The 15,359-nt window shown below is 33.6% G+C and overlaps 1 protein-coding gene across 6 annotated transcripts; it reads right to left on the reverse strand.

Annotated features, from left to right (window-relative positions):
* Positions 1 to 751: 751 nt before the first annotated feature.
* On the reverse strand, positions 752 to 14,669 carry LOC100254815 (uncharacterized protein YKR070W). 6 transcript variants are annotated; one of them, XR_002031632.2, is made up of 13 exons: positions 14,433 to 14,622; positions 14,150 to 14,253; positions 13,779 to 13,814; positions 12,810 to 12,883; positions 12,639 to 12,679; positions 11,466 to 11,561; positions 11,167 to 11,368; positions 4,119 to 4,214; positions 3,601 to 3,668; positions 2,087 to 2,291; positions 1,866 to 1,949; positions 1,225 to 1,351; positions 752 to 1,019 (listed from the first exon to the last, which is right to left on the reverse strand). XR_002031632.2 is itself a non-coding variant. In XM_002279225.4 (12 exons), exons 1-12 carry the CDS (start codon positions 14,519 to 14,521, stop codon positions 969 to 971), a joined length of 1,122 nt encoding a protein of 373 aa, XP_002279261.1. In that variant the 5' UTR covers positions 14,522 to 14,669; the 3' UTR covers positions 752 to 968. The 6 variants fall into 6 exon arrangements, 5 of the variants coding, with proteins under 5 accessions (XP_002279261.1, XP_010658468.1, XP_010658469.1 ...); XM_002279225.4 differs by lacking the exon at positions 1,225 to 1,351 and having other exon boundaries at positions 11,466 to 11,537; positions 14,433 to 14,669; XM_010660166.3 differs by lacking the exon at positions 1,225 to 1,351 and having other exon boundaries at positions 14,433 to 14,669.
* Positions 14,670 to 15,359: the final 690 nt, after the last annotated feature.

The following is a 15,359-nucleotide window of genomic DNA, read 5'->3' on the forward strand; positions in this document are numbered from 1 at the left end:
TGATTAAATAGGTTTTTTAAAAATCCAATTTTTAAATTTGACCTTTCACTTTTACAAAATTATCTTTATTATTTTTTTGTAAAAATAACTTCTTTTAAAAAAAAACCTATATATAAATACTTTAAATAATAAAAAATTGATGTCAAAATTTGATTACTTTTAAAAAAAATATGAAAATAATTAAATTCATAATTAAGAAATTATTTCATCCATTTTAACCAAATATTTATTTATTCATCTGTTTTTAAAATATAAGATAAGTTTGGATGTTATTGGTAAAAAAATTTATATTTTATATAAAAATTATTATTATATTTTATGTTTAAAATATCATGCAAATATTTTATATTTTTAACTATAAAAAAAATTGAATGAGCATTTCACAAACCGTATTTATTTATTAGTAAAGTAGTATATATATAGAGAGAGAGAGAGTTTATTTAAAGAAATGGAGGTCTAACTATGGAAAAACTGATTTTTTTTATTTTAATATTATTGAAAATTTCCCAAAAGGTGAGATGCATGTTAAGGGAAGATTTTAATATTTAATTTTAAAATTATTATTTCAAGTATTAAAACTATTTTAAGAGCATATTTAAACGTAAATAGATAGATATCTTTCCTAAGGAAGAGGAACGAAATGTGGCAAGCATTAAGAAGGCAAGAGAGCCTTATCAACCATACAGAAATAAGGGTTGAAATTTAGAACATCATTCCACATGCAGAGAGTTGGAGGGAGGGTTGAAGACGGTTCTCTCAAAGAGTTCTCGGGATTGATTGATTAAAAGAAGGTATTCTTAGACTCAAAAGACTCACGAAGCTCCAACCCCCATCAAAGACTCACGAATCCAATGTGAGGGAAAGAAAATAAAATAAAAATTTAGAAATTAAAATCAATAAATTACTTTCATATCCAAGTTCAAACTCATCTGACTTATTGAACTCTTTTGTACAAAGGAATCATCAACCTACTCCTTTTTCAAAATATAGTCCACTGCCTCTTCAACAGTATCAACAACCTGCACAAACAGTGTACAAGATAAATTTACTCTGAATTTGTGGAAATCCCCCTCTAAGGCCATTCTTAAAATTTAATCTAGTTGGAGCAACAGTTACAGAAACATAAAGATTTTTTTTTTTTTTTTTATTAGAGGCTAACATTTTATTATCATGAATTAGCCAGTAAGATTTGGCACAACAAGAAAACTATAATTGATTTCCTACCACAAGAAAGAAGAAGCCAGCTTCATCATATGATGAACAGAAATTGGTCATGAATATTTTACAGTGAAACACCTTCATCTCTGAACCAAGTTTAACCACAAGGACAACATCTTCTAGAATTCCAAATCTCACATGCCATGAATAAAAAGAAAGATGTCTTAGTTGATTGCCTAAAAATTAGTTCAGACTAGCCAAGGCTACATACCAATGTCCTATAAAGTAAGAGACTTAAACTAAAAAAATCTTAAATAAAATTAAGAGATAAATATTTTTATAGAAGAGAAGAGATTTTAGGATTGACCCCTTTTTTTTTTCCATATATCAAATAAAAACCTCTTCTTCACAAAGATCCTTTTACAGTTGTGTTTCACTATAAGATAATATTTGTGCCAAACGAGCCCTTGAAATTAGTACCTAAAGAATATTTGCTGACTTCAAATAAACACCTAAAAATAGTGTCATTTGCATGCATGATGGATTATAACTTGCATCTGTTCCTTATCAGTTGCAGCAAAAAACAAATAAGACCAAGGATTTTTTTTTTTTTTAACACATTTTTTAGTTTTAGGAACCCTTGTCACATCATAATGCCAAGCATAAAACTCAATATGCATCCTTTAGATCTCATTGTCCAACCTTACCAAATCAGCAGGAAACTCTGCATGGTTTTCCTTCCCCTTGAAAACGCCTGTTCTAGTCAAAATGGAAAACCAAGGATGCCCTGCCTGAGAATTAAAAGGCTGAAAGTAAATTTCTCAGCTTGAATAAGTAAAAAATTAATTGATTCATTTCAATATAATAATGGTGTGAAAAAATTATACATGTAGAAAGGTTCAAGAACTGTGCTGAGTAGAAAGCTAACCTTTTGGGTGCCTCTGATATCAACTAAAGGATTATCACCAATCATATACAAGGTTTCGAAAGAATTTGAATCGGTGTTTCCATTATCCATGAAATAACCATCATGACATGAAGGCTGAAGTTGTCTCAATATGGCTTCAGCATTTTTGAATACAAATGGATTCGGTTTTCCAAAAGATGTATACTCCAAAGCATTATGGTGAATTCTGCATTGCATTACCACAATTGCAAAAAATTAACAGTAGAACGATATAACACATTTTTTTCATGAAAATTGATATATATTACAATTCGTTTTTTATCTTAACCATATTTTACTATAAATGTACAATACACAATGCAATATGTAATACAAACATATAATGATGCATACATCTTTAACCATTTTTTACAATTTTTAAGAAATATCAAAAAAAAAATCTTAAAAGAATTATTGTATTAATTGTCTAAAATGTAAGGTAATGTTAGAAATTGATCATAAAAATGAGAGGGATGAAATAATCCTAGATAAAAAAAAACTACATTCTTCTTGTTGAAGGCAATATTGGACATTAATTAAATTTATTCTTATAATAAATACTGGGAAATTTTCATTTGAATAATTTAAATATTGACATTGAAAATGATGATGATTGGAAAATAAAAACTTTGATGGAATATATTAGTTATTTTTATTTTTATTTTATTATGATGGGGAAAGTATGATGACAAACATGAAATTTAAAGCTTCAGAGATAACACATAAAGACATATCAACAATACACGTAAGTACATATGCTGAGTTAAAATTTGGAACTAAAAATGATATTTAAAAATTCAAAAAGTTTATTTATGTGGATTTTGTGATGTTATGCATTAGAATCATATTTTGTTAAATTGAACTTTTTTAAAACTCTAGTATTTGATATTTTCATATGGTATGACATAGTTTTAAATCCCACTACCTTTCATAAAATTAATTATATATCATTCAATACTTTATGCTTCTAATATATGTATACATATATGCATATTTTTTCTATTTATTTTTCATTATATAAAAAAAAACTTATGATACATGATATGGAAAAATAGAAAAACAATACCCAATATGTTTTAAGAGTTAACAACTAAGTGCATAACCAAAAAATGGAAGCTTCCATGAAATGGGCAGTTGTCAATGCTACCAATCATAGGAAAATTCATAAGCAGTTCAGATATTGCACTATAATGTGCTATCATGTCTGCATGCTAAACATGGAAGAGGTTATTAAGATAATCTAGATGCCCACCTAGCAGGTGTTGTTGGCCCATAATAACTTAATCTATATTGCTTTTAAATGGACCTTGGGAGAAGTGGAGGATAATCAGAAATAGTAAGTGCTCATTTTGGATTTTTAAGATGTAGGAACATCTGACTGAACCAACTTTGATATATACCATCCAAGAGGATGTTCACTGATGTATACCAATGCATCTAATTGACACAATACAGGATTTCAAGGGTTACTATATTAAACAAAGCAGAATACTTACCTGTTGAAGATGCTTTCTAGTGCAATCCTGAAGGCACCCATACCAAGACGTTCAGAAGGAAAAGCTGCCTGCACTGAGTAGACACAATTTTGATCAACAAAAAAAGAAATGTAAACAAACAAATCCTCCTTCCCAGAGACCCAAATTAAAAGCTGCCAGAAAAAATTATCCATATAGAATCAGGAAGGAGACCACAAGTGGGGCATATTAGAGGGCATGACCAACAGTTTGACGGCTCTACCAAGTGGAATCCCTAGTCAAGTCCAACTGACAAGGTAGTCTTTAATGATGGGACACCACATATTCCTGCCTGTATCTCTGATTTCCATTTCAACTGTTAGGGATAATTCAAACAATCAGTAGTTTGAACTTTCCATTTTGTATAATGCCAGAGGTCATAGTTTCTTTTGGACTGACCCATCAAAATCTGGATTGCTGCTTTTACATGTACAGTTATGTACATCAATCTAATGCCTATGGCGAAAATATATCTACAGTTAATTTGTTAAGTTACCAACCTGATATTCAAGATCATCAGCAGCAAAATATAGAGGGGGTTGAGGCCCATTCTCCTGTCCAGGCAGCCCTCCAGATCTTAACACATCACAGAGAACCTAATGCAGTTCATCAATAGTTCAGACCTTTTGCATGGAAACAAATTATCAGGGTCATAGAAGAAGATTACAAATGCTAAGAACAGAACGCAAGTCTCAATTCCAAATCCAAGTTACTCATAAGAACAACAAGGTTGATGCTTCAGACAATATCTTAAAATGAAATTCATTTTTTATTTTTTATTAAAAACTATGATTCTCCAATGCTTCACTATTACAAACCTCACAAAGGACCAAATATGAATCTACTCTATGAGGCTTGATCTAAACTATTTTGGGATGGATGAACAAATAATATTTCATCATTCAACTGCATCTAGGACCAGACTTCCTGATGGGGGAAAGCCTTTTAAAGTTTATTCAAGGAAGAAAGGGAAGACCTAAGTAAACTTTAAGTAGGATTAATATTAATTAGAATTGAATAGGGATTGGTATTTATTGGAGTCTAATTAGGATTAGCTAGTTGAGTTATAATATAATTAAAATTTGAGTCATGATAGGTTATTAGAGTCCTAGTAGACTTTGGATGTTATAATTAGAATTAGAATCATAATAGGTTATTAGAGTCCTAGTAGACTTTGGATTTCTTAGAGAAGCCTATAAATAGGCTAATCAATGTAAATCAAATGAATGAATTTGATGAATAATATTATACTTTCCTTCATTGCAAAGTTGCAACCCTCAATGTTGAGACTCCATTGATTTTCTTCTAGGTGAGACTCCTAGAAGGCCTTAGTGAGACTCTAAGGTTTTTCATCTTTTCTTCATTGTTTTCTTCTTTCTCTCTATTTCTTATCTTATAATTTTCTCTACCATAAAATTTATTCCTTGTTCCTCTCCTTACACCCTAAAAATAAAACCCTAGCCCACTTACCCTTGAGTGTAGGCAACCATCCTAAGGTTGTCCTACATCAATTTTGGTATCAGAGCCAAAGTTCTTGACTTGAAGGCATATGCAATTAAGGAGCGGAGCAACTTATGCAAGCATGAGTTCCAAAAAAACTTCTAGCAATCAAGATGCCGCTACAATACGCTTGGAGGAAATTTCAGCCACACAATAATCCCATCCAGATGCTATAATACAACTAAATAGCAAACTTGATGAGATCATGAAGTTATTAGAAAAGAGTCAAGAAAAACGACCAGTTGAAGAGGAGATTGCAAGTCATCAATTTAGACAATCGCAAAGTCGATCACGCGAAGAACAAGACAATTTTATGATGGGGAATCAAAGAAGGGCCAAACTTTTGGAGCTAGATGATGATGTGACCAAAAAGGTACGTCTTGAAGTTGCTGAATTTTATGGAAAACTAAATCCAACAGCTTTTCTTGATTGGATTATGTCAATGGAAGATTACTTTGATTGGTATGCAATGCCCGAAAATAGAAAAGTTCGTTTTGTGAAAGCAAAGTTGAAAGGAGCAGCACGTCTATGGTGGCATAATATTGAGAATCAAGTTCATAGAACTGGCCAACCACCTATTGACACATGGGACGAGATGAAGTTGAAGATGAAGGAGCACTTTCTCCCAACTGATTATGAACAACTTATGTATACAAAATTGTTTTCCCTTAAACAAGGAACCAAGTCCGTTGAAGAATATACAGAAGAATTCCATGAATTGAGCATTCGAAATCAAGTGCGGGAAAGTGATGCTCAACTTGCAGCCCGCTACAAAGCTGGACTTCGAAGATTCAACTTGAGATGATAGTTGCACACACTTATACTGTAGATGACATTTATCAACTAGCCCTCAAAATAGAAGAAGGCCTCAAATTTTGGGTTTCCAGGCATCCAAGTTCACAAATTGGGAGCACTTTCTCCAACAGGACAGCAAGCAAACCTTTAAGCACATCAAACTTCAGAACTTCTAATCATGGGAATGGTGGGGGCAACACTCAACAAATTTCGAATGTGGCTCATAAGAATGATAATAAGGGTAAAAATTCAATGAGTAATGGAGATAGAAAAGTAGACGTGACTCCTTTATGCTTTAAGTGTGGTGGGTATGGTCATTATGCTGTTGTATGCCCAACCAAAGGTTTACACTTTTGTGTTGAAGAACCAGAATCTGAATTGGAAAGTTACCCAAAGGAAGAAGAGACCTACAATGAAGATGAAGTTAGTGAAGAATGTGACTACTATGATGGTATGACGGAAGGACATAGTCTTGTAGTACGACCTTTATTAACCATTCCAAAAGTAAAAGGAGAAGAAGATTGGCGACGTACTAGCATTTTCCAAACACGTATTTCTTGCCAAGGGAGATTATGCACCATGATCATTGATGGAGGTAGCAGTTTGAACATAGCTTCACAAGAATTTGTAGAGAAGCTAAACCTTAAAACAGAGAGACATCCAAATCCATTCAGAGTAGCATGGGTTAATGACACCTCTATCACGGTAAGTTTTCGCTGTTTAGTAACATTCCTTTTTGGTAAGGACTTTGAAGAGTCTATATGGTGTGAGGTCTTACCCATTAAAGTAAGTCATATTTTACTTGGAAGACCTTGGCTCTTTGATAGAAGAGTTCAACATGACGGCTATGAAAATACATATGCTCTCATACACAACGGACGTAAGAAGATCCTTCGTCCAATGAAAGAAGTCCCTCCAATTAAGAAGTCAGATGAGAATGCACAACCAAAAAAGGTACTTACTATGTGTCAATTTGAAAATGAGAGCAAGGAAACTAAAGTTATTTTTGCTTTAATGGCTCTGAAAGTGGAAGAATTTAAAGAACAAGATAAAGAATATCCAGCAAACGTACGTAAAATCCTTGATGACTTTTCTGACTTGTGGCCTGCAGAGTTACCTAATCAACTCCCTCCTATGCGTGACGTACAACATGTCATTGATTTGATTCCCGGTGCATTACCACATTTACCAGCCTACAGAATGAATCCAACAGAGCATGTTGAATTGAAAAGGCAAGTTGATGAATTACTTACTAAAGGCTTTAATCGTGAAAGCCTAAGTCCTTGTGGAGTTCCTACCCTACTAACACCAAAGAAGGATGGATCATGGCGGATGTGTGTGGATAGTCGTGCAATCAACAAAATCACTATCAAGTATCGATTTCCAATTCCAAGACTTGATAACATGCTAGATATGATGGTTGGATCAGTAATCTTCTCAAAAATTGATTTAAGAAGTGGATATCATCAAATACGTATTAGACCAGGGGATGAATGGAAGACATCTTTCAAAACTAAGGATGGATTGTATAAGTGGTTAGTCATGCCGTTTGGACTAACCAATGCTCCAAGTACCTTCATGCGGATTATGACGCAGGTATTAAAACCTTTTATTGAACAGTTTGTTGTTGTCTATTTTGATGATATTCTTATCTATAGTCGATCTTGTGAAGATCATGAGGAACACTTGAAGCAAGTAATGCGCACTCTCAAGGCTGAAAAGTTTTACATTAATTTGAAAAAATGTACTTTCATGAGCCCTAGTGTTGTATTTTTTGGCTTTGTTGTGTCTTCTAAGGGTGTTGAAACAGATCCGGAGAAGATCAAAGCTATTGTTGATTGGCCAGTACCAACAAATATCCATGAGGTGCGAAGCTTCCATGGAATGGCTACATTCTATCGACGATTTATTCGAAATTTCAGCTCTATTATGGCCCCAATTACTGAATGCATGAAACCTGGTTTATTTATTTGGACCAAGGCGGCCAACAAGGCATTTGAAGAAATCAAATCCAAGATGGTGAACCCTCCTATCCTACGCCTACCAGACTTTGAGAAAGTATTTGAGGTGGCCTGTGATGCTTCTCATGTGGGAATTGGAGCAGTTCTTAGCCAAGAGGGACATCCTGTGGCTTTCTTTAGTGAGAAGCTCAATGGGGCAAAGAAAAAATACTCCACATATGATCTTGAATTCTATGCGGTGGTGCAAGCAATTAGGCATTGGCAACATTATCTCAGTTACAAGGAATTTGTTTTGTATTCACATCATAAAGTCTTGCGATATCTTAATTCTCAAAAGAAGCTTAACTCTCGACATGCAAAGTGGAGTAGTTTTCTTCAACTGTTTACCTTTAATTTAAACCATTGTGCAGGAATTGAAAATAAAGTAGCTGATGCCCTTAGTAGGAAGGCCCTTCTCTTAGTAAACATGTCAACCACTACAATTGGATTTGAAGAATTAAAGCATTGCTATGACAATGATGCTGATTTTGGAGATGTTTATTCCTCTCTTTTGAGTAGTTCAAAAGCAACATGTATTGATTTCCAGATTTTAGAAGGGTACTTGTTTTATAAAAATCGTTTATGCTTACTAAGGACTTCTCTACGTGATCATGTCATATGGGAACTTCATGGAGGCGGAATGGGTGGACATTTTGGACGAGATAAGACCATTGCTTTGGTGGAAGATCGCTTCTTTTGGCCTAGTTTAAAGAAGGATGTTTGGAAGGTTATCAAACAATGTCGAGCATGTCAAGTAGGAAAATGTTCAAAGCAAAATACGGGGTTATATACGCCATTACCAGTTCCTTCCAAACCTTAGGAAGACTTGAGCATGGATTTTGTACTTGGATTACCAAGGACACAACGGGGCTTTGATTCTATATTTGTTGTGGTTGATAGATTTTCCAAAATGGCACATTTTATCCCATGTAAGAAGGTTTCGGATGCTTCTTATGTTGCTGCCTTATTCTTTAAAGAAGTAGTTCGATTGCATGGATTACCACAATCCATTGTTTCTGATCGCAATGTCAAGTTTATGAGCTATTTTTGGAAAACCTTGTGGGCCAAGCTAGGTACTCAATTAAAATTTTCAAGTTCTTTTCATCTTCAAACTGATGGACAAACAGAAGTTGTCAATCGCAGTCTTGGTAATCTTTTGAGATGCATTGCGAGAGTTCAGTTGAGAAATTGGGATAATGTCTTACCACAAGCCGAATTTGCTTTCAATAGCTCCACTAATCGTACTATTGGGTACTCACCTTTTGAAGTGGCATATGGGCTGAAACCTAAGCAACCTGTTGATCTTATACCATTACCTACTTCTGTCCGCACCAGCCAAGATGGTGATGCATTTGCACGTCATATACGAGATATACATGAAAAGGTACGAGAAAAAATCAAAATTAGCAATGAGAACTATAAAGAGGCAGCAAATGCACATCGAAGATATATTCAATTTCAAGAAGGTGATCTAGTGATAGTTCATTTACGACCAGAAAGATTTCATCCGAGCACATATCAAAAGCTTCAAGCTAAGAAAGCGGGTCCATTTCGGGTACTAAAGCGGTTGGGTGAGAATGCTTATTTGTTAGAGCTCCCTTCAAACTTGCATTTTAGTCCAATATTTAATGTAGAAGATTTGTATATCTACCATGGCCATCACAACGATGTAAGTGAAGAGTTGGATCTTCAATTACCACCTACTCTTAGCCCACGTCCTGAGATCGAGTATGTTCTTGATGATCAACTTGTGTCTACTCAACAAGGTGGATACCAAAAATTTTTTGTGAAATGGCGAGGCAAACCACATTCTGAGAATACATGGATTACGACAACGGATTTTCAGAAGATTAACCCCGATCTCTATGAATTGTATCAAGCATCTAACTCGTCGGAGCCGAGTTCTTTCAAGCCGGGGAGAATTGATGGGGGAAAGCCTTTTAAAGTTTATTCAAGGAAGAAAGGGAAGACCTAAGTAAACTTTAAGTAGGATTAATATTAATTAGAATTGAATAGGGATTGGTATTTATTGGAGTCTAATTAGGATTAGCTAGTTGAGTTATAATATAATTAGAATTTGAGTCATGATAGGTTATTAGAATTCTAGTAGACTTTGGATGTTATAATTAGAATTAGAATCATAATAGGTTATTAGAGTCCTAGTAGACTTTGGATTTCTTAGAGAAGCCTATAAATAGGTTAATCAATGTAAATCAAAGGAATGAATTTGATGAATAATATTATATTTTCTTTCATTGCAAGGTTGCAACCCTCAATGGTGAGACTCCATTGATTTTCTTCTAGGTGAGACTCCTAGAAGGCCTTAGTGAGACTCTAAAGTTTTTCATCTTTTCTTCATTGTTTTCTTCTTTCTCTCTATTTCTTATCTTATAATTTTCTCTACCATAAAATTTATTCTTTGTTCCTCTCCTTACACCCTAAAAATAAAACCCTAGCCCACCTACCCTTGAGTGTAGGCAACCATCCTAAGGTTGTCCTACATCACTTCCACTCACATTTTAGGCCAAAATAACTTCAATAAATAAAGGCTTTTTTGTTCAGCACGTCCGTTCATTTTATAAGGACTTCATTTGAAAAAAAAAAAAAGGGATTATTTAATAAAATTGGCATAGAGAAATATATCCCATGGAACATCTCAAAACCCACTTATTTAATACATGATGTGCATCCTATATGTGGATACCAGTGTTAGAATCATTGGAATTAATACAAATTACTGTATAAAAAATATCTTCCCTCCAAGATAAATTTACTGTATTCATATACTATTATTGTACTCCTAAAAAATGTTTAAGGAAAAAACTAAGGCCTACATCTTTCAAGATAACATGACTTTCAAGTAACAAGCTACACTGAATGAATAGAGAAACATTTTTCCTAGATGGTTATGAAAGCTTACTTCAAGGATCACCGAGGGAAATTATAGCTCAAAATTTGATGCTGAATATTGGTGGTAAAAGGAGTTGGAAGAATTTTAAGTTCACAAGTACCCATTACTTGTGTTAAAAAGCTCTCGTTCTTTACACTTTAAGTTAGTTAGCATAGTTGATGAAATTGAGCGCATAGCCAATGTACACATCAGCTACCAGATAATGAATTCTAAAGAAACATAACGAATGCAACAGTTTACTGGAACTCTGAGGGCAGCATGGTTTTATAGTAATTGTAATTTGAATTTTAAAGGCAAAGTTAACTGGCTCACAGAGTAGAAAAGAAAGTAAAAAAGAAATACCTGAATGTCCCTTCCCCAATCAACAGGATCACTGACAACAAATGCTGCTTTAACTCTGTCAGATAAAAGATCATATCTTGGCACCAAGTCCTTGGTGTTGGCTTTGCTATTAAATATCTTCTCTGTTGTCCAGTTTTTATATTGAGATACAGGATCGATGTTCTTAAAGTAAGATGCATACTCATCTAATGAGAGAACTTTTCTGCACATGAAATCAATTTAGCTTAGTATAAAATCTGACAAATTATGCCATGAAAATCAAGAACCAGTCAGACCAAGACATAAGTCTATGAACTTACTTGAAACCATATTCAGACATCACAAGAGCAGGTTCCCCCTTTCCAAGGGCAATGATGAGTTCATTCTCAAATCTGAAGAAGGAAATATCCATTGAACTAATCGCAAGATAATAAGTGAGTTTCATATAATATTGCAGTGGAACAGTTTTCAAGAATTTCTGTATCAGTGTAAGTTTCAAAAGGTCAAATAAGATGGTGATTCTTCGGGGTTCTATCCAAATGCAGCCACTTCATGACAAAAGCTGAAATTTAGGTCTGTTACCAGTTCTACCTCCTAAATTATCAAAGAAACCTGCACTGATTAATGGATGATGTCTAAAAATGTTATATCCTTCAAAATAAGTTTATTTAAGCAAAGCTATCTGAATCAACAGTCTCCAAGTCAATTCCTATAAATTCAGTTGGTCTTGAACATGACTATCCTTTAACATTTTCAATTTCTAATGAAAAGATTTCTTATTTAAGGAAATATTTGATTATCTTTATGATGATCAATCTATATAAAAGGATTAAGTCTAAATCAATCAGTTCTCTGAACACATACTTAATGATAGGAAAAAATGCATAAGAAGTTTTTAGAATATAACAAAATCTAAATTATGACATAATTGCTTTATGGCCATCAGAAATTTTCATAAAAGGATGATTTTCTTGCTAAGAAAGTCACAGGTATGATGGCCATCAGACTGGTCCAACTTCATCCAGTGAAAGCAAATTGGGAATAAGAATGAAATAATCACAAGCTCTTGAATTTCACTTTCCCAAAACTCAGCTACCCCTTTGGATCAGCTAATGTGTCAACTGACTCCATTCATTCATTACTAATTAGTAAGAGATGATGGGAAACTGGAATCATCTCAATAAATGCAGCCAATTTCTCAATACAAACTACGCATTTTTTAATATAGCCTTGCACTGTCCACTTGCATGTATTAGTCTGCTCAGGGAGATAAAGCAACAAAAAGAAATGAAATTAGCAAATGTTATAGGTGTGATTGCTCTGTTGCAGAGTCCTTCATTGGTTGTGAGACTAGGTTGATATGTAGGACCATTTTCAAGATTATACCACCAAAAAAAAAAACAAAAACCAAGTTTTTTGGAGAAAATAAATTTGGTCTTGAGCTCCTAAATGTTTAAATAGAACAAACTCACGTGAAATTAACATAAATATACCTCTTCAACAAATTTTTAAAAGGAGAGTGACCCTGCACAACCTGCATGAGGATGACAGAAAATTGAGAGCATGCCAAAATTTTCCAGTCAAACAATAATTTCTGGAAACATAAAAAAGAGGAATCTGGCATTATATTCTTCTACCAATTGAAAAAAAAAATTGAACACTACCTGAGAAGGTAAAATGTTTACTCCCAAAAGTTCACTTAATTCAGAGGCTCGTCTAGATTCTGGGATCCCGCCACCTATTCAATGGAATGTAACTATCAGTTATTCTACTGCACTACTAGATTTCACACTCCCAAAAGAGATACACATTTAAGAAAGATATAACATTTCCCTACCCTGGTCTCATGCAAAACAATTTCCCAATAATGCTCACTTGAGTTTGGTAAAGATGAGAATGCATGATTCTATTGAATGAATTGAGTTTCAGAAATGAGTTAGTATACAGATGCTTCTTTTAGAAATAAATGGGAGACACGCTCATATCAGACAAATAAGTAGAATAAAAAAAATAGATTACTGCATTATGAATCAAGCATACAGATGTCTAGTCCCTTCTTTGAACAATTAAAGGCAGTTTCTATTTAAATTGTGAACATTGAAACTTTTAAAAAAGGTTATCATTCCTCATGAAGACGGTTGGAACTCGGGTTTCAGATGTCTTTGTTAAGAATGAACTTGATAAGCAGGATTAATAACTGACAGAACAAGTTGTCCAGTTTGATAAGCAGGTTTCAGGTTGTATAGAATTTATGATTTATTAATTTGGCTATGTGTAGAAGAATGGTTCTGATATTTCACAATTTGAAAAATCTTTTTTTTCCTTCGCTTCTTCACCAATCTGTTACAGACCAAGTAATCAAAAATACGAAATAGAAAATCAAATGTGCTGTTGTCATTCCATAATCATTCAAAGTTCAGGAAATCATAAATAATTTGAAAATTATTTTTGAAAATCAGAAAAATATTTTGAAAATTTTATAGAATTATAAAGATGTATTCGGGGTGTTGTTCTCAGATGATAAATTGGGAATTTTTCAAAAATTTGAAAATAGTTTGAGAATTCTGTTTCTTGGAAATATGAATCAACTGAATGAGGACTATTAGAATGAAAGAATCAACCAAATGACTCACCGTTTGTCAAGAAAAGGAATGGAAACTTCAAGGCACCTACAAACCAGTGATAACTTCAAGTCACCATGACAAAAAGCCAAATGAATTGAATTAAAATGAATACAAAATAACGATATTTACTACCACTGATTCCGTTTGATTCCAAAGAAAATCTATTCGTTTACTTGGGACCCAAAAATACAAATGACTCCACTCAAATTGACCCTAATCCAAACATTTGGCTTACTTGAGCTGAGGCGAATTTTCGTTTTTTTTTTCCGAAAACCAAAATATATCATTCAAAAAAAAATCCAGAGTTTTCTCGGGAATCAAATGAAGGGTGTTGCCAAATCAATTCCAAGCTCTAGAAAGAGAGTTGAATGTGATAGTACCATAGTCTCTGTACAATCTTCTCAAAGCTTGAGGGGAGCCTCCAATGGGCACGCGGCCACGAAGGATAACCCCATCGATGTCAAACGCGATACCAAACGACGACCTGCAACCACCAAACACTATAAACCTCCATTTGCCTGTCGAGGAAATACAGAAAAATCATTTTTCGAAAAAGAAAAAAATAAAAACAACAGAACTATAGTTCTGATTTCTTTTACTTTTTCCCTGCATTTTCTCGAGGGTTGAATTGGAAACGATGGAAGAAGAAGGAACATTTCGGACCTGGAGTGAAGCTGGGACAAGAGACGTAAAGACGGCAATGGTGCTCTGTTTTTCCACCTCAACACCGTGCCAAACGGCCCAAACTTCATCGTTCGCCTTTCACTCCCTCAGCAACCTGCCCTTAGATATAAAAAAAAATGCATATCGAAAAATGAAAACGGGTAAAACACAATATCGCGATATTTATGATATTTTCTTTCTAGCGTTTGTAATGTGAGGATATCGATCATCCACCCATATTTATCTATGGGAAGATGGTATAAAGAGAAATTTAAAAAAAAAAAATCCTATTGATGATAAGTCCTTCTATTTATATTAATTTCTTATCAATTACAAATTTCCTATTAAAGTTTCATGAAAAATTATAACAAATTTTTTTGTTTCCTTTGATTTTTCTCATAATTTTTATCCAATCTTTTAAAAAAAAAATTTATAAATTTAACAATTAATATTTTACAAATTTATGATATTTTCATCATTAATATCAACATAGGCAAAGCGATTTGCACTCGAGTCACCCTAAAAATTTTCATCGTTTTAACTTATATATGTCCTTAGTGATAAAGAATCCCACCACACTTTTAAATAATTTAAGTATACTAGTTTGGAGGATGATATATTTATCATAAACCCCAAGATGTTAGTAACAATAGCAATCTTACGCGATTGATACAATGACAGTGAGTTATAACAAGCTATGAAACATTTCCAAATTGATATAGTAGCATGTGACTATGATAGCAAGTAGGGACTCGGCTTCCATTTTCAAAGCTAAATGTGTCATATGCACCAATGCTATCATAATTGATAAAGTTGTAGGATTTTAGGTGGCTCCCTCAACCTAAGGATGATCAACCCAAGAAAGACAAATGCAAATATTGCATGTATCATCATCACTCTTATGGGCATACCTTGGAATAATGTCAA

The sequence above is a fragment of the Vitis vinifera genome, chromosome 13 (genome assembly GCF_030704535.1).
Source record: "Vitis vinifera cultivar Pinot Noir 40024 chromosome 13, ASM3070453v1".
In the NCBI taxonomy this organism is placed as follows: Eukaryota; Viridiplantae; Streptophyta; class Magnoliopsida; order Vitales; family Vitaceae; genus Vitis; species Vitis vinifera.

Bases quoted from the DNA above. Each gene is read 5' to 3' on its own strand.
- LOC100254815 (XM_010660166.3), bottom strand. From the start codon at position 14,521: ATGAAGTTTGGGCCGTTTGGCACGGTGTTGAGGTGGAAAAACAGAGCA. The intron at 14,254-14,432 runs GTCCGAAATGTT...TGGTGGTTGCAG, and splicing joins TTGTCCCAGCTTCACTCCAG to GTCGTCGTTTGGTATCGCGT. The intron at 11,562-12,638 runs GTATATTTATGT...TCTTGCGATTAG, and splicing joins TTTAAAAATTTGTTGAAGAG to TTCAATGGATATTTCCTTCT.